We start from the raw sequence: 27,335 nt of genomic DNA, 5'->3' as shown, positions 1-27,335 counted from the left end.
GAATAGACAAGAACTTTCGGCCATTTTTTCGGGGTGTTTGTTGTTTTCACCAAAACACGAGGCTGTTCTCAGGTCGATGCTGAGTTTCGCCTCGCAGTGAACCGAAGGCTAGTTTTGAGGAGGGTAAAATGATCCGGGATCTGTGTCTGTGTCGGTGTCATGCCATCTCCCCCCCTCCTCCCCACCTCTCTCTCTCTCTCTCCCTCCCTCTCTCTCGCGCCTGCTAGGTGCGCGCCAGCCTCGCGATAGCCTCTCCTAGAATCAAAGCTTCGCTCGCGCACTGGATGCTGACAGGCGGTCATCATGCAAAGGTTACATTGGATCCGTTTCAGCGAATCTCGAACGTGAAGAAGAAGAAGCCGCCGCTCCGCAGGACCGACACGGGATCAAAATGCGAGTCGTGTAGCTACGCAAGAATGTGTTAACTCCATTCTGGCCGGCCGGTTCGTCTACAGCAGGTGTCAACGATGGACGCGAGTTCGGGATTTGGGATTTCCGCGAACGGCAGTGTGTGTGCTGGCTCCTCTCGGCGGTAAAGTGGCTTCATGAGTGTCCAAAGTAACAGTGGAAGTGGTGGTGGAAGTTTGGAGGCGACGCCATCTTGGTCGCAGCTCTCCTCGTCCCCAACGATTTCTCAACAACATATAACGGCGACCGCAAAGAGCAAGGAAGGTATCTTAGCTCGCCAAAATGCACGACCGACACTTAACACTTCTCGGAGTCCGTCCTTTTGCAGGGGAAGTGGATTATTTTGGCCGTGTCGCGATATCGTTAGTTGAAGTAAAAATGGATGTCAAGTTCACTGATGCCGTGAATTGGAAGCCAAACGTCAGCTGTCAGTTCAGTTGATGGCCAGTCTAAGTAGCAGCGAGCTATCTTGTTTTGCACAAAGGCAGCGCTAGCTTGTTGTTTTGTTTGTTTGACTGTCAGCTTTACACGGCTGCTTGCAACGGTAGCTAGCTGTTGATGCGATAACACATTTTTGTTTTAACAGTTTGTCACATTTGTATCCTGTCAACAGCATCCGATTGGATATTGAAACAACGTATGCATGCATACATGTATGCATTGCAATGCATGCCCCTGCTGCTTTGAACTTGAGAGCAGGCCCTGGATTGTAGTTTGTGGGTAGTTTTAATGCCGCTGTTTATCCAAAAAATAGTTTTTCATCTGGTTGTAGAGGACATTTTTATTTACTTCGATATTGCTGAGTTGAACATTTTAATATGATAGTGCAGCGATCATGAGTAGCAAGAGCTACCATCTGCAATTCCTTTACTAGATCATAGATCAACATTTAAAAAATAACACAATTTAGCCAGTTAGTTTGGAAATAACTCAGTAAGAGTTGGTGTTTGTATTATCATTACCTAAGGTCGATGTTAGTTTAAGTTTTATAAATCTCTCTCTGACACATTATGGATAGGAAATATAAGACAATAGGCTTGACATGGTGGAACCTAAAGCTCTATAAGGAGTACTTTTCTCAATTCTGTCTGTCCCCTATCCTTAGATAACCTCGTGGGCCATGTACTGTGCTCTCATTGGTTCACAGCACAAGGCTTTTGCATAATGTCCATTATTCCTTTTAGGGCTTGCCCCTTTGTCAGAAGCTATGTAAAGATGACAGCCAGGAAATGTCCAATAAGGAAACACATGCATGCACCAGTATTCACAAGGGAGCAGAGGAGCAGTGTGTTTTCTCTCTGTGGAAACTGGTTGTCATGGAACTAGGCCTAGTCAGTCCCTTTATCAGTCAGCATATCCATATAGTCTACTGTATGTGTGTTAGTCATTTCACGCACACTGTGGCACTGCTTTACGGTGACACAGTTATTCACTCAGTCGATGTCTGCAGATTTGGCATTACTTAGGAGATTAGAGTCTTTTTTTAATTGCACGACTCTGGTTGAAAAAGTTGTTTTGTGCCAGCTTTGACAGGCTAGAGGTTATCTCCTGTTTCCACTGCCTAAGGAACACTGATCTATAAGTGCAGCCCCTTGGGTTAGGCATGCATGTTGTATCTCAAGGCCTAAATCCATTTCTCTGATACTGAGCAGCAGGTAGAGAGATAATCAGCATCCTTTGGATTGATTTGGGGATAAACTCCCAGCATGCTTATCTCAGTTGTTATTGTGTATCACCTGTAAGATTCCTTAGCTATCAAGACTAACTGGTGTGCAGCTGGATGGGCTGGTTGATGATTTCTGTGTTGACAAACTGGATATCGCTCTGTCCTGCCTTGACTCCTCTCCCTCTTGGCTCCTCAACGGTGGAATGACCTTCCCACTCCAGTCAGAACAGCAAAGTCACTCCCCATCTTACTCTGTAGGCTTAAAATTCATCTCTTAAAGAACTGGCTCACAGCACCCTATCCCCACTGAATCACACCCCCATGCCTACCTTTTCCTCCTCTATACAGTCTTTTTGCTCACAGTCTATCCAAAAACTTAAAAATTATAATCAGTTCTGTTGCAGGAACTTTTTTTTGCTGACAGTATTGGTAATCTAGGCATTTAACTGCACTTCACTGTTGCCTTCTTTGTGTTGTAAATGGCTTTGTAAATGGATAATAGTGTCAGCTGAACATCTAACATTTAAACTGTAAAATGATAGGCCCCATGGAGGAGCTGCACAGCTTGGACCCCAGGAGACAGGAGCTGCTGGAGGCCAGGTTCATGGGAGCCGTCAGCGGAAACACAGGAGGTAGCACTGGGAGCACCAGTGGAGGTGCTAAGGTAACAGATGCACAGGCAAATTAATGCCTTTTTTTTATTCTGGAGATACGTCACGCGCCACACACAAACACACAAGTCGACACCTAGTACGTAACCTCAGGTCCGGAGTGTATTCCGATGAGCTGTGGTAGGCTTGAGGCCTGCCTCCAGGCTTTCTGTCAGTGTTGTTTAAATTTCATTAGATCACTAAGCTTGGATGCCACTGCACCTGGGTCTGATTTCACATTGTTGTCTCATGTGTTTGCTTATTTGTTTGTATTCTTTCTTTGTTTAGGGTTTGGCCAATGAGTGCTCCAACCACAGCTATGGCAGCCTAGGCTCCTCGAGCGACAAAGAGTCAGAGGTAAAATACTAACAGCTGGGGTGTTACAAGAATCAATAATTTTGTACCAAGTCGGCACCATAATTTTGCAGGTGATACCATGCATACTAGTAGTTTTAGTATCGGTAGTATTGAACCAACTTGACATGTCACTCTGTAACTCAGTGATCTTATTCTAATCTAGCCTATATGTTTAAATAATACTTTATGTTTACAAGTTATTACAGAGTTCATAAAGGAGTGAATAGGCATCAGAATAGGCATTTTGACATCAGGATATCCCTAACACACACCCACAATCTTATCTGTAATGCAGAGACAGCAAGGTTTTGCAGATTTGCAAGGCTACTTCACTTCTATGTATGAATCTCTACAATATAAAAATGTTATGATAAATGCCTTGGCACATTGATTACTAATATGTAGTTATTCGTTGTCGAGGTCATATTAATAATCTTGAAATAGTTCGGGTTAGCATGGTGAAAGTAAACAGGTTTTTTAGGCATATGCCCATAGTAAACCCTCTCTAGACACAGAAAACACATAGTCAAAAGACTAAATGCTACTGTCTGATTTTGTCTTTGCACTGCCCACTGGTCTCCCTGTCTCTCCCACTCCCACCACCTCTCCACCTCTTCTTCTCTCTGTAGAACTCTGATCTGAAGAGAGGGAGCTCCCCTGCCTACTCAGTACGTATTCTTCCTTCCTACTGTTCTGTCCTGTCAAACACCACTACTGGAATCTACATTGTTAAGCAAAAGGCAGGGGTTTTATGCATAATAAATATATATATATGTGTATTCTTTTATATCCTATCTTTTAACAGACTCCGGAGAAGAAACACTCTGAGTCGTCCAGAGGGCGAAAAAGGAAAGCTGACACCCAGTCAGAGAGTAGTCAGGGTATGACTGACACCTGTGCAAAATCAGTATAATGGAGGCATGTGTTTGTTTTGATTGCTCATTTTTAACCATGTTGTCAATTTTCAACCACAGGGAAGACCTCCACACGTGGGCCCAAGATCAGTGACTACTTTGATGTGAGTATCACTTCCATATTTTATTGTCTTTCCTGTTATCTCGAGCTAACATGTTAAATCTGTCCATTTGTTTCCCTTGCAAAGTTCCAGGGTGGAAATGGCTCCAGTCCAGTGAGAGGCCTGCCTCCTGCCCTCCGCTCTCCACAGAACTCACACTCTGCTCCAGGCTCAATTGTAAGTATTTGAGAAAGAGCAAAATGTCTTACGCAGGGGATTTTTCTGTTTGCAGGTCAGATTTGTGTGAGAGCCTGTGTGAATTTATAATAATAAATTTGTGTTCGTAGATCCGGCAGAACAGCTCCTCTCCCACCAGTCTGTGTTTCGGGGAGCACCTGATGAATCCCAAAGCTTCCTCCAGCAAGTGTGTCCAGGTAATATGGCACACATACGACACATGCTGCTTTTAGATGCTTAATCTGTTTATAATCAACACATCTCTCTGCAGTATGCATAAATCCTTTTCTATCTCTTTCTCAGACGGAGTTGACGGGCCTGAAATTAGCAGCTTTGGAGAGCAACAAGAGTCTCGACCTGGAAAAGAAAGAGGGGCGGATCGATGACCTGCTCAGGGTGAGTCCAGTGTTTATAACTGTGTTTTGAAGGTGAATGTTGAGTGGTGTGACTGGCTAATGTACTAAGAGATGTTATGTGTGGTTTCATCTGTAAAATGTTTGTAACTACACAGACTTAAGAGTCTCCTTGTTGCTTTTTCCCAACCAGGCTAACTGTGATCTGCGGAGACAGATCGATGAGCAGCAGAAACTCCTGGAGAAATACAAAGAGAGGCTGAATAAGTGCATCACCATGAGCAAGAAACTGCTCATAGAGAAGGTACCTATCTATGCACATGTGCACAATTTTATAGGTTTACTTATGCAGGTGTATGCAAAAAATAGCTGTCCTCTTCAAAATGCTACATATCAAACTGAAAATCCATATCTTTAGAGAGTGTTACACACTCTCTAAAGATATGGATCACAGAGAGTGTTTGCGATTTTTAAAATAAATGTACTTACTGTATCTGTACCTACGTTCTCGTAGCGATTGTAGGTGTTAAAGGAGATTTTAAAGAAGAGGGCTTGTGATTGTAAGATAGCCATTTTTTAATACCAGTTCTGAAGTAGCAGATTGTGGTGTGATTTAGTTTAATTTTGCAATCTTGTAAGAACAGGCGGCTTTTTTCAAATGGTGGTTTTCTCGTTTTGAAACTTGTGAATTAGAAGCAGCAAGATTTGTCTCTGTTGCTGTCATATGTAGCTGTGTGCATGTGTGTGTGTTCATGTCTGCCTGCCTTTACAGAGCACCCAGGAGAAGCAGTCTTGCCGTGAGAAAAGCATGCAGGACCGTCTGCGTCTTGGCCACTTCACCACTGTCCGACACGGGGCGTCCTACACCGAGCAGTGGACTGACGGATACGCATTCCAGAACCTGGTCAAGTAAGCGTTTGCAAACACACACAGTTTTAAATGTGACCAAATAAAAGCTCTAATGTCTGACTTTTCTCACGGTATAGTTTTCTGATGAACCAGGCAGATGCATAGAGGAAGTTTAATTGATCCCACTATAATTTGAAATGAGTTGTAGTTAAATGTTGTAAACTTGTCAAACATGTCAACGGTTGGACATATTGTACAATATGAACTACGCAACAGATGCTGTGGACAATTTGTCCTTGTGTGAGAACAGAGTAAAAAATGTGCCCCAGGTTTTTGGCTAGACTGTCTGTCTGGCTGACTGTTCCACTGCTTTTAGATTCTGTTTAGAAGACGACTGGGTGAATGTTGTGTGCATGTTCCACCTAATGACTGTTTATTGTCTGTTGCAGTATTACTCATATAACCCATTCCCTCCCCCTCTCTGTCCCCCTCTGTGTGCAGGCAGCAGGAGAGCATCAACCAGCAGAGGGAGGACATTGAGCGCCAGAGGAAGCTACTGGCCAAGAGAAAGCCTCCAAACCCCTCGTCTCCCTCGCTGTCTGTGGCCTCCACCTCAGAGCCCAAGCAGCGCAAAACCAAGGTGGTCAATGGGAATGACCCTGACCCCTTCCTCAAGCCCTCCTTGCCACAGCTGTGAGTGCACTTACTTAAAACGTAACTATTGACGTTAGAGAGCAGTGGCCTAAATAGCCTTATACATTTGGATCACTATTGTAACCGTTTTTGTTGACCGCAGTCTTCCTCAACTTTTCGGGCACCAGCTTCAACTGATGAACAAAAATTACTTTTTATTTATTAACATTTTCCTTTAGATTTATATAAAAAACAGAAACTAAACTTGGTAGAGCACATACCACTTATCAGGGCTGTGCCCTTGCTGCATCGGACCGAAATCCTTTGCTGCATGTCACCCCATCTTTCTCCCATGCCTTCCTTGCACCTCTCTCTGCAGTCACAAAAAATAAATAAAGCAAAATGCCCAAAAAAAAAAATCATCTTTAAAAAAATCTTGAATAGCATCTCAGCCCAAAGACATTGTTGTAGCATTATAGCTATGTGATGACCGTGTCACATTTTCCTCAGTTTTTAGTCACTCGTGCTGTGTTCCTGCTGTGTTTGAGACTCGTTCTTATTTTGTCAGACTGACCTTGGCCGAGTATCACGAGCAGGAAGAGATCTTCAAGCTTCGCCTCGGCCATCTGAAGAAGGTTGGTGACAAAGAAAAAAAACAATCACTCAGTCAGCCTCGAAGAACAGTTCAGAAAACCAAAATGTGCATCAAAAAATGTACTCAAAATGATGATGTTTATTATTCGTAAACTGCCGTTTGGGCATAATAATATATTAGGCTGAAATTTTTGACTGAACAGATGAGGTTAAAGTATGTGAATCCTCATATAGGAACAGAATCGAAATATATATTTTCTCCATCACATATGGTGTTTATGTGTGTAGGAGGAAGCTGAGATCCAAGCAGAGCTGGAGCGGTTGGAGAGGGTGAGGAACCTCCACATCAGAGAGCTGAAGAGGATAAATAATGAGGACAGCTCATCGTAAGTCCTTCACACTCACTAGATCCATAACATGTCCACTAATGGTCAAGACTGGTTGAATGTGCACAATTAATGATGTGTTGTTTGACATTGCCATTTTATTGAAACCTTGAAGATTGAAGATACTGAGACAACATTGAAAATTTGATTTTGTTTACTTAAAGTAAAATATGTTAATATAAGATTCCAGAAGTACAGTAAAATTGTGTTTCACACATTGTCAGGATGAATATTATTATTACTTGTGATCTCAACATCTCAACATGAGAATAACCAGAATTGATATTTTATTACCATAATTGTGCAAGCTTAACTGAGACTAGCAGAAATGCTTGCTGATACCGGATGATAATAATAGGAAGTAATGATATAAAACACAATATATTTGGGAGAGATAAAATTGAAGAGAAGAAATGTGGTTAAAAGTAGAATAACATTAAAACCATAAGAAGCCCCACACCATAAAGTGGGCAAAATACAAACTCAGTTATCTAAAAATTCATTTTAAGTTGTTGTTTTGAAGGTGATTCTAAATAAGTTAGTCTAAATTGGGCTTGTTTGCTAAGTTTGTAGATGAGAGTTGGGTACAAGAAGAGTGGTTCCTACACCCAGGCATACTTGGGCAGTCTACTCAAGTACAGTAACATCTGCCCGAGTATATTTTGATCGATTTTAGTGATTGTTCACGTTTTACTTACCGCTCTGAGAAAACACCACCATTTATTTCACTATTCTGAGAAAATAGTGTGCCTTGTTTCCATTTTGGCTGTGACATGTGAAGGTATTAAAACAATTCCAAGTCAGTCCATCTCTAACAGAAATCCCTCTATGACTAATTTCGAGTAAGTAACGAAGTGTAAGTAAGTGGTTGTTCTTCCAAATGCTTTGTTTATCCATTCCATAAGTACTTTCATGTATAGCTATGGAAAACAGGTTGCAATCATGGAAGTAGTTCTGCGATAGGATAAATACACTGTTTGGACGCATAAACACTTTATAACATTATATGCATACTGTACACATACAGCATTGTATATACAAAGCAGGAAAATGGTAATATGTTACACAGAGTTCCTGCTCAGTATTGCCAGTTATATTATTTCAGATCTAATATCGATCTAACAGATGCATTTAACCCATTCACCTGACCTTCCTTCCAAGTACATTTCAGACCTGTGGGAAATACTGAGTGATAAACATTTCCTCCTGATGACACCTGATGATGAGCTTACTAAGAAGGAGCTACTGTTCGTCTGTTCTCAGGTTTAAAGACCATCCTACTCTGAATGAGAGGTACCTGCTGCTGCACTTATTGGGCAGGGGCGGCTTCAGTGAAGTCTATAAGGTAAAGTGCGTATGACTGTACTCTTTGTGCGCTTTTTATTTTTCTCTCCATCCCCTCATCATCTTTTATGCATGTTTGGAGACTGATGTGTGTGTTTTCTTGTCTTGCACAGGCTTTTGACCTATTTGAGCAGCGCTATGCGGCCGTTAAAATCCACCAGCTCAACAAGAACTGGAGAGAGGAAAAAAAGGAGAATTATCACAAGTAGGTCCCACACACTGAAAGGCAACCCCACACATACACATAGACAAAACGTATCTCCACCAACACCCCATTTATAGGATTAACTGGTGTTTCCTGTATATTGCCACAGTATCATTTATTTCCTCTCAGGCATGCATGCAGGGAGTACCGGATACATAAGCAGCTGGACCATCCCAGAATAGTCAAACTGTATGACTATTTCTCCCTGGATACCGACACGTGAGTCACCTCTGACCTGCCAGCTGCAGCCCTTTTAGTGGTGACAGATCCTGAAGTTGTTTTTCACACAGCACTGGGTCAGATAGCATTTCTGAATGATTGTAGCGCTTGGTTTCAAACTGCCTGATGGACTAGAACCGCACGGTTGACCACACAGGGTAAAACAATGAGGACCAGTAAGAATAGGCAAGGAAAACAGTGTATTTGAAGGCTGATTTAGAATACCTCTGTGTGATTGGCAACTGGAATTGTCACGACACACTTAAACCCGCCCATCTAGTGCGTGCAGCCGGGTGGCGTAATGAGTAGCGACACTCAGTCAGAAGACCTTCTTCAACTCCCCGATAGCAAGCGTCCACTTTGCTGAAGTGTCCTTTAGCAAAACACTGAATCCACACCAGCTCCAGGCATATTGCTCTGTTGCTGAACCTGACCTCTGACCTCTCTGTTAAGGGGGGAAAATCAAGAGAGAAACTCCTCAGGGCCTCATAAAATAATCACGGGGTTATTACATTATTGTTTTAATAAGAGCCAGGAATGATTTGCAAGCACCGTTTGACCCAGTTCTGTTTTTGCTCCGTTGTTGACCTCCCTCCTCTATTTTTTGCCTGTCCTTCTCTGTCCGACTCGAATCTCGATCACCATCTCCACCTCCGTTTCTGTTCTGGGCCCCACCAGGTTTTGTACAGTGCTGGAGTTCTGCGAGGGCAACGACCTGGACTTCTATCTGAAGCAGAACAAGCTAATGTCAGAGAAGGAGGCGCGCTCCATCGTCATGCAGATTGTCAACGCCCTGCGCTACCTCAATGAGATCAAACCCCCCATCATCCACTATGACCTCAAACCCGGTGGGTCACTCGGCCAGAAGGCATTTGTATATTATTTAGGATATATCGTTTATGGAGTTATAAATTGTTGAATGTTAGAGCCAGACACGGACACACGGCACTGGCTGACTATGTTTGTGTGTTCAGGTAACATCTTACTGGTGGATGGTACTGCGTGTGGAGAGATCAAAATCACAGACTTTGGCCTGTCCAAGATCATGGATGACGATAACTATGGCGTGGACGGGATGGACCTCACATCACAGGGGGCCGGAACCTATTGGTGAGACACACACACACACACACACACACACACACACACACATAGTGGTAAACAGTTCCACTGTCACAGAAAACCTGGGGAGTAATGCTGTTTCCCCATGGGGGTTATTAAAGTGTCATCTTATCTTCTTTTGAAATTGTGTTATCCTGGCCTTGAAAAATTTACTGGCTGCATTAGTCATAAGCAATAATTTATTCCTCCTAAACACAGCCTAGGACACTGATGTCTAAAACAACAAAAATGGAACATTGTAGTCTGGCTGTTCATCATGGAAATTATACTGTAATGTGTATCATGGAAAAGTGGAGTGTGATGTGTATAAACTCGGATGACACTGATAAAGCACACCACACTCAGTATGGCACTCCATGTGTTGTGTGGGTGTGTTTTCTAGGTACCTCCCTCCAGAGTGTTTTGTGGTGGGTAAGGAGCCACCTAAGATCTCCAACAAGGTGGATGTCTGGTCTGTAGGAGTGATCTTCTTCCAGTGCCTCTACGGACGAAAGGTACAACACCAAATGCCACCTTTTAACACTGTTAGAAGAGCAAATTAACCAGCAGTTTGTGTGCATTCACACATCAAAGACCAGACGTACTCCCAGCTGGGTGTTCTGCACAGATTTACAAGACTGTGTTGCATCAGTTCTCTGAAACATTGCTTTGAAATGCAAAAATATATATGTTGGTAATCTTGTTTGCAGTGTGTATATTTGTTAGATAGGATTTGTATTTTATCGTCCATTTACCTGAATTCCGTGTCCAGAGCAACACCCACTTCTGGAGGCGAAAGCAAGGCAGAAGCCATCGAACCAGACCAGAGTAATTATGATGTTCTTTTATGTCTCTCCAGCCGTTTGGTCACAACCAGTCTCAGCAGGACATTCTCCAGGAAAACACCATCCTCAAAGCCACAGAGGTCCAGTTTCCCGCTAAACCACAGGCCAGCACAGAGGCCAAGGTAACACACACACACACACACACACACACACACACACACACACACACACACACACACACACACACACACACAACAGCACATAAGGACACAGAAGGAAAGGATTGGTAGTTTTACATACTTTAGTATACTATAGTATACTATAGTTTACTATAGTTTACCTCAGTAAACTATAATTTACTGAGGTAAAAATGTTAATGGCACCATCATAAACATCATCATGAACAGCTTGCAGACCACAAGACAATGATCATACAGATATCACGTCCAAATAAACACATTTAAACAGAAAAACAGCTGCAGTATGATCAGTAGTCTTTAATGTACATACTTGTGAAAGTTTCAGTAGAATACTGTTACTTCTGTGTAGTGTAAAACACAGCAAATTGGTTGTAACATATATTAGTTATCATGGCAACATTATCATATAAAAGATGATCATCGCATTCAGCTAGATACAGGTTAGTAGGGGTGTTATGATTGTTTAAGGGTGAGTTTATCAGCAGAGCACAATCACTTACAGGGTTTCCTCCAGGATTTTTTGAAACTGTGGGGGAGGGCTTCGGCAAGGGCTTCGACGATTCCATGATCGCGGAAATTATAGGGCCCTACAATGTTAACATTAACATTAGGGTCGTTTTCACAGGCTTGAACAAAAAAATTGATTAAATTTAATCTTGCCTAGGTACCTTTCTCTTGCCCTTTTCTCTCCCTTTGCGAGCGCGCAGCAGTAGAATCAAAGAGGCAGGTGATGACTCCGGTGTTCATTTTTCAAAATAGTTAATTGCAGTGTAGTGTAGCAATTCATGATATCTAAATTATCATTTCAAACTCTGATTATAGTAAGTATATGTGCGCAAATATAGGCTATATATATGCATATATATATATATATCCATTCATATAATATACTTTAAATTGTTTTAAGATATCAAAAAAAAAAAATCATCATTCCAAAGGCGTGGCGGTGCACCACGATCAATTACATGTAGCGGAAACCCTGCATTTATCTTGAGGTTTTTATTTCTTTTGTAACTTAGTTTCTTCATGTTATCCTGTGCCAGTAGTAGTTCCTCTACCTTTTGTGATAGTGGCTTTTGTTTATGCTGAATTCAATTAATGTGGAAATTGGAAATGTTCAGTCATTCAGACTTCATCTTGAATTATGTTGTTCATAATGAGCTTTTTCACATTTTACACGAAAATCTATTGTTACATTTAGGTATTTGTTTTAGAGCAAACCAGATATTGCATTGTCAAGGATAAAAAATAAGCAGGTCATGGTCTGCTTTTGCATTTTGTTCTTTCATGTTTAATGTGCAGAGACACTCGTGGTTCTGTTTGGATGCTTTTATATTACTTATCATTAGGACTAATTAGCCCACTCATTTTGGAATGCAAGATTCTCATTTATCCAGCAGTGGATCAAATTGCTTAAAGAATGAAAATTATAGGGATCACTGAGATCATTTATGTTATCAAGCTCCAGAGAAATAACCAAAATTACAGCATTAGCTTAGTATTTTGTAAATTTTGTCAGTAAAATATGTACCTGGTTTTATAGAGCTGATTAATCTTTATGTAAGGCTAAGGATGTGATCATGAGTCAAAGATGATAACAAATTGTTTTGTATCAAATCAAAAAATTAAATCATTCCTGTTCAATTGTTGACCCGCTCAAAGACAATTTTCTTTATTTAATCACTATGTCTGTAGATTGACGTTAAATAGGTTTAAGGAAAAATTCACATCCCTATGGACCGATACCCAAAACACATGCACACACACACACATACAGTGCTACTCAGTGTAAAATGCTTCCCTCTGCTTCCCAGGCATTTATCCGGCGCTGTCTGGCCTATCGCAAGGAGGACAGGTTCGACGTTCACCAGCTGGGCTCGGACGCCTACCTCCTCCCTCACATGAGACGTTCCAACTCTTCCGGCTCCCTGCAGCCCGCCACCTCCTCTCTCCCCAGCTACTGACTGGCTCTCCCACATGATTGACAGGACCCTCTGGCCAATTCCAAAGCAGGATTGAACGAATTGGAGGATGAGGGGAAGGGATGGGTTGGGTGTGGGGATGAAGGAGGGCAGGTGGGGAGGACCATTTACCTGGGCTGTTCTGAACGGATAGGAATTAGCAGCAGAGCACGATCAAATGGAAAACCTGAGATGGAAGCAAGAGAAGAGGAGGAAAGGGGGAAACTCCTGTTGCAAATGTTGCACAACAGTGTTGCACTTACAATGCGACTGTGAGAGACAAAAGAGAGAGGGGTGGGGGTGGGGATTGGAGAAGAATCCGTGGAATTGCTCTGAATTGTTTTCCTGTGCTAGGTTGGCCTGTCAGTGGAGCAAGAAAAGGTAATCTCAAACCTAGTGGATGTGTTTGTTGACTTTGAATTTTAGTTAACCCCTGCAGACATTTCAACAGCTCCTAGATGCCCTGTCCAAGCCCGCCTCTTAGCTCCTACACCCTAGGGTGCACTTAATAAGATGGCAGACAGTTGAGAGAGAATTGCTTCAACCTCCAGTGGCTGTTTGAAGATGTTCCCTTGTCACTTATGTGAGGGTGGTGTTATAATCAGATACAGATCCATGGTGTAGAGGAGGTATGAGTGTATGTCAAATGTGCATTGCCCGTTCAAGTTAGGCCCTGAACACACCGCCTACCTGAGTCTGCAGAACCCCTTCTTTCCATATTGGCGCCCACAGATCAGAATATCCACACAGCCTGTGTTAGCAGTGCATCTCAGGCACGAGTCGAGCCTTGCTGCAGCAGCATGTCTAGAGTTTCGGCATGGAGCTTATTTCTCTGCGTGAGGCGTGAGTCCTCAGCAAAAATAGACAGGGAAAGTGATCTGTTGATAGTCATATTGACAACATGCCAGCGACATTACATAACTGACACCTTTCAATATAGTTTCCGTGTCTTTCTCTGGAATATGTCACAGGCGTGAAAAAAATATAATTTGTTATCTTAAAAACTTTTTATTTTAGAAATTGCATGTTATTAAAGGAGAAAGAAGAAAGTGTAACGTTCCTATAGTCCTCGAAGAAATCCCATGTATGTTGGTAAGGTAACAGCATCAGTTGAAGGCCAGAAGTTTTCTGTAATGATCAACCTCTCCCTCTCGCTCTCTCTGTCTTTCTTGCTCTCTCTCTCACTCTCTCCCTCTCTCTCTCTCTCTCTCTCTCTCTCTCCCTTGTTCTCACTCTCCCCCTCGCTCTGAACAACAGTAAACAAAAATCACTGCTCTCTCTGGTTACAACTCTTCAATTTTTGGACTGCTCATCAATAGTCAGTGAACCAAACCGCATAGCAACTCTGAACCAACATCTGCCTGGGAGTTTTCGAGACACTGAACAAGTCAGTCTTGGTCCCATTTTCCAAGACCTTCCATTCTGGAAATATAAAAAGATTACATTGGCTGTTATCACAGGCAAACTCAATGTAAAAAGATAGGGCTGCCAGTAGCAGCACTGCAGCAGCACTACTGTCTGTGTGGACACCACAAATGTGTGCTCCACAGTTCAGTGAGGCAGCCGTCACACACAGGGAGAGGTAAGCAGTGTGTTCAGGGCCTCAACTCTGCATTACACATCTTATTGAACACACCCTCCCACCCCTCTGCACAAGACGGGGCGAGTGGCCAGTGGGGCACAGGGCAGGAGTCACAAAGTGAGGTTGTAACCCTTTGGGACTTAACTTAAAAAATACCCCAGATTAAAGCTCTGGGATTGATTTGCACTTCAAGATCAAGATCATCTGGTCGCAGATTTGGCATGAAGTACTACAGTATAGGTTAGTTCTGGACTATTTAGAAGGTCAAGTCCAAACCTCCGTTCACATTTTACATTGTTTTGAAATCCAAATCAGGTTGACTATCAGGTTTACAGAATGTGGATCTGTGAATCTGTCTTAATCCATTGTTGCTGTTAAGATAAAGAAAACCGATCCTAACTGCTCCAGTTAGAAGTTTTTTCCCTCATCGACCTGCCTGCATCGAGACTGGACTGAACTGAAGGATTGGATCACCTGTTACCATGCCGCCTAAGACTCCTTTGTTGCAGGACTATTTTGGGGTGACACGGAATTTAATGTATATTTCATACGCAGGAGAAGACATTGCCTACTAGCAAATATATAATAATGAATCTTACCCTTGCTTCCCAATGTCTCACTTGCTCAGTTTATTTGTGTTCTTCTGAAAGCTGTTCTCATTTTGCTGCTATAAATGTTGCTTTTAGTTCGTAAAGTGTGAATGGTTCTGCCTTGGATATGCATACTTGAACTGTGTTAAGAGGAACACTCTGAAATGGACACCCACTGTGCTGTTCGAGGGGATCCAACGAGTCCTACCACCCAACATTGATGTCCAAATGGGTTTTTGTTTACCGTCATGTAAAAGTTCAACAGCCATTGTATGGAGCGAAGTCCCTGTATACTGCGAGTTGATGCTGAAAGAAGACAAATGGTCATATTTGTTCTTGAAAGGTGCAGGAAGTGAATTGATGCGGGCATTTTCCTGGTTGTTTACCTTGCTAACTTGACCCCAGCTAGAAATCAAATGGATATATCAAAATGTGCTCAATCTATAAAGTACGTGTCTACCCTCCCAAATACAAGCAACCTGGAACCTGCCCAAAGTACGCCAGCGGCTAGAAAGGGAAATACTGTAGTAATAAGTCAGATAAAAGACAAGTGGGAGCAGCTCACAGCAAATGGTGGTTGTCTCATCTCCCCTCTGTATTCTGGCCTGCCTACAATACAAGCATGAAGTCTTAATTGCTTTTCTGTGTGCGAGCCCTCTGATGGACAAAAAAAAAAAAAAAAGCCAAACAGACCTTGTTTCAGTAACATGACAGGCAGTTAAAACTGAAGGAAATACCTGCTCATGGCTTGCTGCCTCCAAATGAAAAGCAAGTGATGAAGTGCAATGAAATGATTGAAACAGGTGTAGTCTGTGTCCAATTTGATTAATTGTAATTATATCCACTTGGGTGCAGTAAGGCATAAAACAAACTTCCAATCCCTGTGCTGTGTAGTTTTTTTTTGTTTTGTTTTTTTTTTTTTGCTCCTCCTAGTTGATGACACGACAGTACAAAATGGGTGCTAGTGTCAAGTGCATACCAGACTATTAATGACAACCGTATGTAGACAGGTGTAAGTATAGCCATTACTGAGCTCAGATACATGTCAAATCACATCAGTTGAAGGGGTGCAACACTAGGTCATGTCATTCATATGCAATAAAGATTGCCTTACAAGTCCTAAACCTGCAGTGTGATCCATATTTCCTTCATAGGGTGATACAACACTGTATGTAACAGCATGGAGTATGTATAAAGACGATTGACGTCCATGGCTCGGTGAGCTCCACTGCTGAGAGCCTGGCAGACATGGTGGTTGAGTCAGGAAATGTATCTATTCATTACAGTATGACAGTACAGCTGTATTTTGGTGTAAATGCCTCAAATCTTTGGGGCTCTTCCTGCATCGGTTCAGTGACTATTCTTGACAATAAAGAGGATGTGACAAAATTGAAACCCATGACGATGTACAGTACAGAAGAGAAAGAGCAGCTGGAGTAAACAGCAAAACAAAAGGAGCAGAGAATTTAGGGGCAATATATCAATACTGTGATATCATGGCATTTTGGATTCTGTGGTGTGGTGTCAGTGATGTCTTTTCTTGGTGTTAAAGGTTGCATTACAGTAATAGGGTGTAATTTTCTGAACTTAGTAGACCTTCAACATCATCACAATATTGACACTGATGTATTCAGATATTGTGATAGTTGATTTTCCATATTTGATCCACATCACCCAGCCCTGTGAAGTTCTATTTCGTTTCCTCCAGACAGAGGGAGGTGCAGGGAAAGCTTCAGAAATCACTCTGGATGTAGCCGGTCCATTGCCCAAAGACATCAAGGATGATCTGGTAGATGTGAGTGTCACCAGTGCATGACTTACTGAACCTTCACAATAATTATTTTACAGGCTCTCTGGATGTGTGGTGTCAGTGTTCGGCCAGTCCAAAGGTCTGCTCACTCAGCTTTGACTCGAAATACGCCGAGACTCTCAGCATGATCTTTTCTCGGACCTTTCCCCTCCCTCGTCACTGTTGCATCCCTGCTCTGAGTGCTCGTTTCGGCAGTCTGACTGTCCTTCCTCGCTGACAACAAGGAGCTTTTTGGGGAGGTCTCCGCCTTGTGATGACGGGGAAGGATCCAGTGCATGTCTGCCTGTGGGAGGGGCAGAGTTGGAGGAGAGCTGTTGGGAGAAAAAGCATTATATTTAATCTCAATCAAGCTTTGTGTGAGTTTTAATTTTCATTTCAAAAATATACACAGGGAATAACAACTAATCAATAAGATCTATTGCTAGTAGAAAAAAACGACTTGCATCAGGCATGTATGTGATGTCAGTATCCGCCTTTATGTTAAATTAGTTACGTTTGTTGACCAAAAGACTGTTTACAATGGTGTGGCTCAAGGCAAAGAGACACAAAATAGACACCCCACCTTCCTGACGTCTTTTATGACAGTGAACTCTCCCTGGCTGTGCCCACAGTTAAAATATCTGGAGCCACCGAGGCAGCTGTCATTTTCACCACCTGGGAAACAGGAATAAATGTCACTGTTGACTCCTTAACACACACACACAGCAAACGCCAGGCCTACAAGCTTAAACTTCAGCCTCGTCTCTAACACACTCCCGTTAGTTCGTCCATGCCGGAGAACCTCAGCTTTCTCTTCTGGGATGATTTCTGCAAAAACCTTGAGTTTGCTATGTATTACAGTGATCACCACGTGGGACAAAAAACAGTGACCAACAAAAGATTTAAACAATCAAAGGAAAGGGAACTTTTCTGTGACTGTCAGCTTTCTTTAAATCTGAATTGTTTAATTGCAGTAAATGCCACCCATCTGGTATTCAAAGAAGGTGAAACTTAACAGCAAGAATCATGGACAACCATTGTTTAACTGAAGCCTAACACACACACACACACACACATACACTTTGACTCACAGGGTATATTCTGTTCCACACTGATGTTGACATCTGTAGAGTCGGTTGCCCATTGAGGTCCAGTAAACTTCACCACTTCTCCCCTCTCTGCCCACTCTTCCTCTTTCTCTTTTCTGGTTTCTACAGCCACTTGCTCATTCACATTTAAGTGGTGTTTCCTCCTAAAATGCACACAAGAACCACTAAACATTCATATTCGATGGGATGATATATGAGGGAAGCTACACATTTGAAAAGATTTTGGAGTTGATTTGGTAAATCCTGGGGGACTCTGTGGGGCCAACAACTTTATACTGTTGTTTCAGTTGAACATTTCTACTATACCTAATGGAGCTTGGATGAAGGACCTCTCCCTGGGAAAGTGTTGCCTCCTCCAAAGCCTCGTCTTTGTCATCTTCCTCTTTGGAGTCCTCCTTGTCTTCTCTCAAAGGATTTCCACACAAAGTCGTCCTCTGCAAACAGCCTCTTTTCTTACATGGTGAATGGAAAGCAGTTTTATGTTTGCAAGTGTGACTTCATGGATCCTCATAGAATCAACACCTGAGGTACCTACTAGGAATGGATTGAGGGTTTTTTTTTTTTTTTTTTTGAGGCCATTATCAATATGTGATATCCTCCTACACATAACGGCTATACCAATGTGTATATTTGTAAGAATTCCTGTCCAAATGCACTGTTATGTTTTATTAATTATAATGGTTAAGTGACAGACCTCACTTAAGACCCACCTAGAAAAGAGGGTCACAAAAATGACAATTACACAATCAGCCAAATATCAGCATCAAATGACAGTGTTGGACCAATACTGATACTGATTTTAAAAGCTGATTTTGACCGATATAGATAGTCTGTCGATAAAATGGTCCATCTCTAGTATCTTACCTTGAGAATGCGTTGTGTCTTAGATGATGTTGCCCCATAACCTGAAGATATGGTCCTCCTGCCTCCTGGCTTCCTGACTAGAGGCAGGTTTATTTCTACAGTGCATTTCTTACATAAGATAATTCAATGTGTTTTGCAAGCATAATTGAAAAGAGACACAAAAAATAACGATTCAAAGAAACAAGAGGAAACAAACAAGGAAAATTATACATGTGAGGTTGGGCAGATTTATGCATGGGAAAAAATGCTGGAGGAAACAAGACCGGAATCAGATACTTCTTGACCAGATGTGTCATGCTGTCGTGTGCGAGCACCTGCATTGCTCCTCTGTCTGGTGGAGGGAGGGTGAGGAATGATGGGTAGTTTGTTCCCCTCTGTGCATGGCACAGACAAGGCCTGATGGAGAAGCATCATCATCATCACTATCAACATCAATACCATAGCCTCCTTGAATGATGCAGCGTAGCACGTGGACGCATAATTTACCTGGTGGTTACAAAGGCTGATGGGAGGATGAGGATGGGGGGTCTCTGTGAGATGAGGCAGGAAGGGAGGGGTGGTGGTAGATGACAAACTCCCTCTTCCTGAACTGCAAGAGGAGGCTGAGGGAGAGGGAAGGTAGAATGAAGAAGAGGAGGCAGGTGGAGGTGGAGAAAGAGAGGGAGAAAGGAGGTTGAAGCCTGACTGAGGGAGAGGAGGGAGGCGAGGTGAGGGTGAGGAAGAAGAGGTCTGCGGTTGGCTGGGGGGTTCAGGACTCGCAGGGTCATCAGGTGAATGGGCCAGAAAGCACAGAGATCTCAGCCGCCTAATGAGAGCTTTCTGTGCCTCTATGGTCTGCTGAAGGCTGGGATGAAAACACACACACACACACACACACACACACACACACACACACACACGTACATACACAGTCAAAGGTCAAGTCTGAGCCAAGGAAAACATGCAGTCCAACACACCAGGAGGGGAGAAAAAGTCAATAGTTAACTGTACCAGAGGACAGACCCACACTGCAAGAAATATCCATCAAGTTATTCAATCTAAATTTTAGTCTTGAAATCTCACCATCTTGAGTTAGTATGGTAGATATTTCTGATCAGTGATATTGATCCGCGACCAGCAGGATTTACCTTCTATTCTCCCGCATTAAGTCTGCGACTCTGGCGCACAGGTGAACTGCCCCCCTCTTTGTGCCGCTCATGACTAACAGCACGGCTTGGTGTGCAATTTCCTTGTCCTCCTCTAGATCGTCTAAGGGGGGAAAAAAGAGTTTCCTGATCGGCACGGGCAGATGGTAAGTTTTGATGAGTTGGTGGATCAGTAGAATAGATAGAATAAAAGCTACCTGATTTGGCATTGCGCCGGTCAAAGTCCAAATCCAGCGGCATTGTTTGGCCACTGCACTTCCCGCTGTCGTTCATCAAGAAGCTTCACTGTTGAATCGTTTCGGTAGCAGATGTATCATGTGTTGGTGAATACGATACATCAGGTGCATACTCGTGTGTTGAACGCTCAATCATGCCTTCTCACTCACATCTACAGGCACAGCGACGTGGAGTTTTTCATCAACCGCTGCAAACTTTGCCCTGTGTTTTCTTGTGCCACGCGCGTAAAATTACGCACTGGTTGGATGACTGTTCAAACGATGGTCCGTGGATAAACCCTCAGCTAGTGTGACCATCATGCGTTATTATGCCTACTTATTGCTTATTGTTACACTTGAACGAAACAGTAATGTTAGGGTACATAAGTATCACGGAGATTATAAAGATATTTTAAGGATATTATAGTAGTGACACAGCAGGACACACTAAGTCCCCATAAGAATATTTTAGATTTTATAGATTCCACCATCACCCTTATTAGATAATAGCAGGTGCAGTAACAAGGACAGGAAATCACTGCCTAAAAGACCAACAATTGACACACATTAGACGCATCGTGTAAAATTAGTTTTGGCTTTATTGCTCGCACTGTACATGAATTTTTAGTTATGTCACACTGACACCTTGTGGCTGTACGGCATCACTGCAACTTCGCGGCCCCTCTCACCCAGGCCATGCCAGGAAGAACCAAGTACTTTCTTCTTCTTTCTTTATTATTTTTTTTTAATAACCAACACCCATGTTTTATCATATCTAATGATCTCCCAATAGCAAACATGCATTCTGCTCAGTAGCTCATGTAACGTAAAACCTCCAGTCCCTTCTGGCATGGCCTTTGGCTGTTACCACCCTTGTAGTTTTATGAATATATATGGAGACATACAAAGGGACAGACATGCCTAATAATTTCAAAACACAAATATGGTGCAAAATAATGCAGATCCATTTATGATGTGGAAACAATCATACAGTGATTCAAACAAAAAAAATCAATACATGGCAGAATCAAACAAAATCTATTGGTCAGGTATCTAACCGGGAGGAGGTTATACATATACAGTATATATAAAAGAAACCCAAGGTGAAATGCAAAGGATTGCCAGATCAGAAAGGAGAAAAAGTCTTGAGAGTTATTTGCCACCTTGTAACTGCAGAAGTGTGAAACACACAAGAAGCCAGAAAGTAAACCTCGTCCTCCTCATACAGCAGCTTAAGCAAGCCACAGTGCTGCTTGGTCTTTATGCAATATGACACTTAATCTGGTTACACAGACATGTTGGTAAGACAAACCTACATCTGTCCTACCATCCACTCCTCATTCCTCTTATCCATCCATCCTTCATAGCTCCAGACAAGCTTCACAATCCACGACTGCAACATGCCGACGTTCAAGTCTGAACGGGCACCGCTGTCTGCCTGTCCCTCTTGACCAAATAAATAGAGAGAAACACATAAAGACAGACTGAGGAAGAGAGAAACTGTGTGTGTGTGTGTGTGTGTGTGTGTGTGTGTGTGTGTGTGTGTGTGTGTATGTGTTTTGGTTTGATGGCGAGTGAATTTCTTTGTCATGTTATGATGACGTTTGCGTTGTTTCCGTAGGGTCCTGTGTTTCCGTGATGTCTGTGGAGGCGGTTTCCATGGTGACTGCAGGTGTGGCGGCAGTGGCCTCAGGGGCAGCGGGCGCCGTAACAGTGACTGAGGCTTCGGGGGCAGTGGTGGAGGTGGAGAGGACAGGGGCCACTGCCTGGGGCAGAAGAGGAGGCAGCTGGGAGGGCAGGACAGTGGGCAGAGGGGGCAACGGGGCAAGACCAGGCAGATTGAGGGGTGGGAGTGGAGCTAAGGGCGGGAATGCTGACAGTGGAAAGAAGGGAGAACAGAAAGAAGAGAAAGATGCATTAGTCACAGGATAAACTGCCTTTAACCCGTTCTTCAATGTGACTTAGATCAGTGGTTCTCAACTGTTGTTCAAAAGTGGACCGCAAGTTGATTATGAGCAGACCCTGGGTATGTAGGTGCACTTGATGCAAAAAAAGAGGGGAAAAAAACATTTTATTTTGAAATGCATACATTAAAACATATACAACTTATAAAAAATTAGCATATAAAAAATATGAAATCTTTTAAAAATGGAAAAAAAGCTTAATGTCCAATTTGAATGTGTATACTTGTTTAGACAAGTTGGTGGTTTCCAAGTAGAAGAAAAAAAAATGAAAAACATGAAAAAACTGAAAATGAAAAATCTGGTTCTTCATGAGCTAGAAAGAAAGAAAGGAAATTTAATTAAGCTTTCAGAGCTAATTCACAGTTCATTTACAGCTTATTTACCTGTGGTTCCTGCTGGCGGGGGTAGGCTGCTGATGCCTGGTAGCGACACGGCACTGAGGTCTGGCAGTGCCAGGTTGAGGTTGGGCAGGTTAGGGAGAGGGGGCAGGCCGGCTGGTAGGGGCATCAGACCTACACAAAGCACACAAAGGTTTTCAAACTCTTATTTAAAGTCAGCTGCCTTCTATCTGTTTCAAAAAGCATGGCATGCATTGAGAGCTTTCTTAAGTTTAGAAGGCTGGCAGCAGCTGTTACTCTGGCATGAACACATTGGTTGTGCTGAGGGAATCTGTGGTAAGTGTTTGATAATTTTACATAAATACTGATAGTTGCAGTTTGTCCTTATTGGAAACAAAGAATGTGTTTACACAGCCCGCTTTACATAATCAGCACCAAATGCGGTTGAGGCACCACGTTTCTTGTGCAAGAAAAGTGAAATGCTGTGAGAGCACCCTGAGAAAACAGTGGCGACAGGGAAGTAGTGTGACTGTATCGGCAACGTGGTGTTGAAAGTTAACTGACTCAGCAGGAGTTAAGACATAGTAGTAATGACAATGATGACGTGCTTTGGGTGTGAGTGTGATTGAGAATCACCTACCTGGTAGCGTGGTGGCAGGGTTGAAGTTGGTGGCAGCAGGATTCAGAGGAGAAAGGGGGGTGAGGGAGGGACTGGAGGAGGTGGGAAGCAGGGGAACTGTAGGCAGACCTGGATGGGAAACAAATAACACATGGCATGAGATAATACAAAGTAATTACACAGTCGATTACTTTCTGAGAATGTGGACGAGCTTTATGGAAGTTCTAAGGAACTAGAGAGAGAGAGAACATGAGAGAAAGAAAGGACACAAGAGAGAGAAAGAGAGAGATGAAATACCTGTCTGCAGCTCACTGGGTATGGTGGGCGGAGCTGAGCTAATCGACAGGCTGGATAATGACTCTTCCAGCCCGGACGGGACCGCAGGTGCAGTAGGAGGAGGGGTCACAGCCGAAAGCTGGACCTGAGGGAGTTAGAAAGAGCACGAAGAGGAGAGGAGGCGGAGGAAGAGACGATGCTGTCAAACAGGTAAGGTCAACTTCATTCAAACATGTAATTAGCTCTAATGAGCGTCATTCCTCTCTGTTTCATAATGAAGGAAGGTCGCGTTTCCAGGGTGTGTACAGATTTAAGGAATCAGAAGCCACAAAATGATGGAAGTCCCCAGCGTTGCATGTTTTCATTAGTCAGAAACAGGCAGTGCACCTCAGACTACGGCTTGTCTTTGTGATATGCAAGGACGGCATGGTTTACAAAGACTGATATTACAGTTTTAGTACTTGTATGAGCAGTGATGTTCATCCAGCGCATTAGTATTTAAATTATGAGGTGCTCAGACAAAGATGCATTTATTTGCCAGCTTTAATTGGACTCCTTGTGGACTGAGAGCTGGAAATTTTCATTCTGTTGTCCCAGCAGAGCATGAATATTTTGAGTGTCCTGACCTCAGTGAATCCGTCCTTTAGCGGGCTGACGGGCTCACTGGAAGTGTTTCCAGGGAAGCTGATCTTCTTTCCCTCTTCAAAAGGCCGGGTTGGAATCCTGTGGAGGTATCCATAACCAATCCCACACCCTAGACTAGAACAGGAAGAAAAAAAATCTGCTCATTCAACTGAGGACCCTAAGATTTTCACTCAAATAAATGAAGATGACAAATACAAGGAAAATGCTTTCATATGTTTTCTTCAGAGTCTTTCGTGGAGCAAATGTGATCTGTATGTGTGTGTATCAGGAGAGATACAAATGTAGTTAATTTGTTACCTTCCCTCTCCTCCCCAGGCACTGTTAGGTGTGATGACCACCTCTCTGCAGTTGTCAGTGTCGGTGTTGTACACGTAGAGCTTCAGCCCCTTCCCCTCATGGGTCTCTATCAGAGAGAAGAGATCCTCTGACTGGACGTCCAGCCACAGAGGGAAGAAGAAAGTGGGCAAAGTGAAAAGTCAGTTACTGCAAGGCTACAATACCAGGGGCTAAAACCCCTTCAGTGATAGCTCCTATTAGCACAAGTGTTACAGAGGTATTGCATCTCACATACCTCATTCATAACAGTGTCAGCGCCAATGATATAGTCAGTGTGCGGCCGCAAGCCAGCCAGAGCTGCTGGAGAATTTGGCTCCACCTCCTAGAAAAAGAGAGAGAATGAGAGGGAAGGTGAGGAAAGAAACTATCAGTATGAAAACAAGATGTAAAAGAAAAGGAGAATATCTCAACTCCGGCTACTGACCAGCACGTGCCAAACATTCTCATTGGCTCCCTCAAAGCTGCAGAAGCGAATGGAGACGCCAAGCAAACCCTGACCCCCCCACAGGTTGCTTGGGGTGACAGTGGACTCCCTCAGCTCCAGGGTCTTAGAGGAATACACCAGCATCCTCACCGGCTTCTCAACACTGGCTTTCAATAAGTCCTTCAAGGTGTCGTTGTCCTTGTTCTGCAGGAGAGGAGATGTGGACCAGAGAAGGGGCAAGAGTGAATCCCATTATCTCCATTTTGGCTTACGTATATACAGTACATACAGTGGAGGCACAATACCAACATTCACTTTCCACTCTGTACAGAGCTTACCAGTCTGGTGTTATTGATAGAAACAATGAAGTCAAAGAAAGGCTCCAGCCCTGCCCGGTGGCCCGGCGAGTTCTCCTGAACCTGCACATGGGTGAGAGACAACTTCAGCATGTCACTGCTGGAGAGCAAGTTGTAACATCACTTTCCACAATTCATTACATTCTTACAGAACAACTACACTACTGGAGGTGTCAAACGCTTTCAAGACAGATTACACCTGAACTGATGTTGACGCAACACAAGACAGAGGGGAAAGGGGCGATATGGGCTAATGTCACACCAAACTAGGTAGCCAAACTCATGCTGGCGTTAAATTAGTGACTTGTGAAACGTTAACAGATCAAACTGGTATTTTCTATGGATAACAGATTGATGGCCTCGTGCATTGTAGCTTGCCTCCTACAAGAATATCCCAAATGACACACACAGCCGAGCATGGACTCCGCTGCTGCTCAGCACAGATGTTGACTATTGCACGGCCCTTACACCAAGAGTATCCTCTCCCCTATTTGTTGAAAGGAAGCTGACAAGAACAGGGCAAGCAACTTCGCAGCGCCTACTTGTTGTCTTCCTTATCCAGTAACTGTGCATGACTCCAAAACTTAGACGCACACATAAGCCTGTGCCAGTGGCGTGGATTGCCTGTCTGGGGGTAGTCTTTGGCTAGATTTCACATGAAAAGGAAAGAAACAGCACAGAAGACGGGGACGTGTCCGATAATGGACGCATTAATATTACAAGCTTGGCTGCTGTCATTCAAGACAGCTAGGTAGCTAGCTAGCTTTAGGTAGCATAGCATCACAGTAGATTCAATTATCAACAGGCAGAAATAGATGAAACATGAAGGGTGGTGACAAGTGCCACCGACACAGTTCTAGTGCACGGGAAATGTTGCATGACAGGGGTTGAGTGTTGTCCAAACGGAGGCCCAGGTGTCATCCCCGGCCTCTAGTCAACACAGGCAGGCGGCGGGGCATCCTCCATAGTCAGTTAGGTCCAATGCTAAGCTAACGGCTAACTGCAGGCAACGGGAGCCAAACACTAACCCGGAGAACATGGTAGCCCTCTGAGCCTCCTCCCGGTATCTCCACACTTTGCGAGCCTCCCATGGTTCCGCTGTGTTGGACTTTTAATGGTTTTCAGGCAGTTGTTTTCCCCCAGTAGAGGTGAGATGCCTGGCTTCACAGCCGCACCGGTACACGTCGCCAATTTACTAGCTGAGCGATGCGCATGCGCCATTACGTGGCAGGAAATTACACCCACATCCTAGGCAAATTTTATTTTATTTTATTTATTTATTTTTTAATATCGACTAAAGATATTAACCTTGTAATGGTTCTGTGAATGTGTTTATCATCCTACTGAAATTTTATTTACTCACCCTGTTGACACTCCTTCTGTTTTGTATGTCTAAAATAATAATAATATTAATACATTCCTTATTTCAGCATGAGAGTATTTCTATCCCTTATGTCGCCCCCTACTGGAATAATTTTGTAATAAGTGATAAGTGATATTCCAAGTTTGGCTGCCGCCTCACAAATCTCATCACCAATAAAATAAAACTCCTTTTTCCCCACAAATTCTACCCTGTGATACATTTTCTCAAAAGATTTAAGAACGATATTTATGTTATGCACATCTTGGAACTGTGCCTCACTTATTTTGGCATTGTTACTACACTAAAAGACCGTGGCAAGAGGTTTCTAAGTTTATTAATGTCACCTTTGTAGCAGATTTTACTTTACTCTATGAACATGGTCTGTTTTTTAACAACAGAAAGATTTATATAAGTTTTATAATTTTAGCTAAGTTCCATATTCGTAAATATAAGTCTGCCAAAACAAAAACAAAAACAAAAACAAAAACAAACAAGCAAACAAACAAACAAAAATTGTATGCAGGCGCAGTCATGGTTTCGGACATGCCAGTGCTGCATTTTTCATTTGACTTTGCTTTGGCGTAAGATGTAGTGAGGATGGCCACAGCCTTACCGTTGCCAGTGAGCATCTTGTGCAGAATCCATACATTTGTATTTATGGCATTAATGACTGGTTCCACATTATGGTGATCATATCAGGGGCCCTCATGCACTTCAGCTTTACATCCATGTCAAAGCTCTGTTGATGAGCTTTAAGGTCACAGTTGCAGAGTGCAGAGCATTCACACATTTCTTGCAGCTTCAAGCTCTTTAACAG

General features: G+C 43.1%; 3 protein-coding genes across 5 annotated transcripts; 1 reads left to right on the top strand and 2 right to left on the bottom strand.

Moving 5' to 3' along the window:
* The first annotated feature begins 219 nt into the window (after window positions 1-219).
* On the top strand, window positions 220-15,804 carry LOC115374735 (serine/threonine-protein kinase tousled-like 1-B). Of its 3 annotated transcripts, none has more exons than XM_030073814.1 (22): window positions 220-672; window positions 2,617-2,738; window positions 3,013-3,081; window positions 3,711-3,749; window positions 3,887-3,962; window positions 4,056-4,099; window positions 4,184-4,273; window positions 4,384-4,470; window positions 4,577-4,669; window positions 4,820-4,930; window positions 5,399-5,535; window positions 5,977-6,168; window positions 6,677-6,743; window positions 6,991-7,088; window positions 8,352-8,433; window positions 8,546-8,637; window positions 8,767-8,856; window positions 9,535-9,704; window positions 9,831-9,966; window positions 10,361-10,472; window positions 10,817-10,924; window positions 12,757-15,804. In XM_030073814.1, the coding sequence occupies exons 1-22, from the start codon at window positions 546-548 to the stop codon at window positions 12,904-12,906; spliced, it is 2,292 nt and encodes a 763-aa protein (XP_029929674.1). In that variant the 5' UTR covers window positions 220-545; the 3' UTR covers window positions 12,907-15,804. The 3 variants fall into 3 exon arrangements, with proteins under 3 accessions (XP_029929674.1, XP_029929675.1, XP_029929676.1); XM_030073816.1 differs by having other exon boundaries at window positions 548-668; XM_030073815.1 differs by lacking the exon at window positions 3,711-3,749.
* Window positions 15,805-15,935: 131 nt separating this feature from the next.
* On the bottom strand, window positions 15,936-20,423 carry LOC115374737 (swi5-dependent recombination DNA repair protein 1 homolog). The gene is made up of 9 exons (XM_030073818.1): window positions 20,180-20,423; window positions 19,965-20,085; window positions 19,324-19,681; window positions 19,152-19,233; window positions 18,838-18,914; window positions 18,280-18,425; window positions 17,956-18,116; window positions 17,448-17,539; window positions 15,936-17,196 (listed from the first exon to the last, which is right to left on the bottom strand). Exons 1-9 carry the CDS (start codon window positions 20,253-20,255, stop codon window positions 17,005-17,007), a joined length of 1,305 nt encoding a protein of 434 aa, XP_029929678.1. The 5' UTR covers window positions 20,256-20,423; the 3' UTR covers window positions 15,936-17,004.
* Window positions 20,424-20,778: 355 nt separating this feature from the next.
* Window positions 20,779-26,374, bottom strand: LOC115374736 (Golgi reassembly-stacking protein 2-like). The gene is made up of 10 exons (XM_030073817.1): window positions 26,184-26,374; window positions 25,138-25,218; window positions 24,800-25,003; window positions 24,611-24,697; window positions 24,337-24,467; window positions 24,021-24,153; window positions 23,416-23,539; window positions 23,140-23,247; window positions 22,545-22,673; window positions 20,779-22,070 (listed from the first exon to the last, which is right to left on the bottom strand). Exons 1-10 carry the CDS (start codon window positions 26,244-26,246, stop codon window positions 21,790-21,792), a joined length of 1,341 nt encoding a protein of 446 aa, XP_029929677.1. The 5' UTR covers window positions 26,247-26,374; the 3' UTR covers window positions 20,779-21,789.
* Window positions 26,375-27,335: the final 961 nt, after the last annotated feature.

This window comes from Myripristis murdjan, chromosome 17 (assembly GCF_902150065.1).
Source record: "Myripristis murdjan chromosome 17, fMyrMur1.1, whole genome shotgun sequence".
NCBI lineage: Eukaryota > Metazoa > Chordata > Actinopteri > Holocentriformes > Holocentridae > Myripristis > Myripristis murdjan.
Note: the sequence above shows the minus strand (reverse complement) of the source record. Positions and strands in the feature narration are given on the sequence as shown.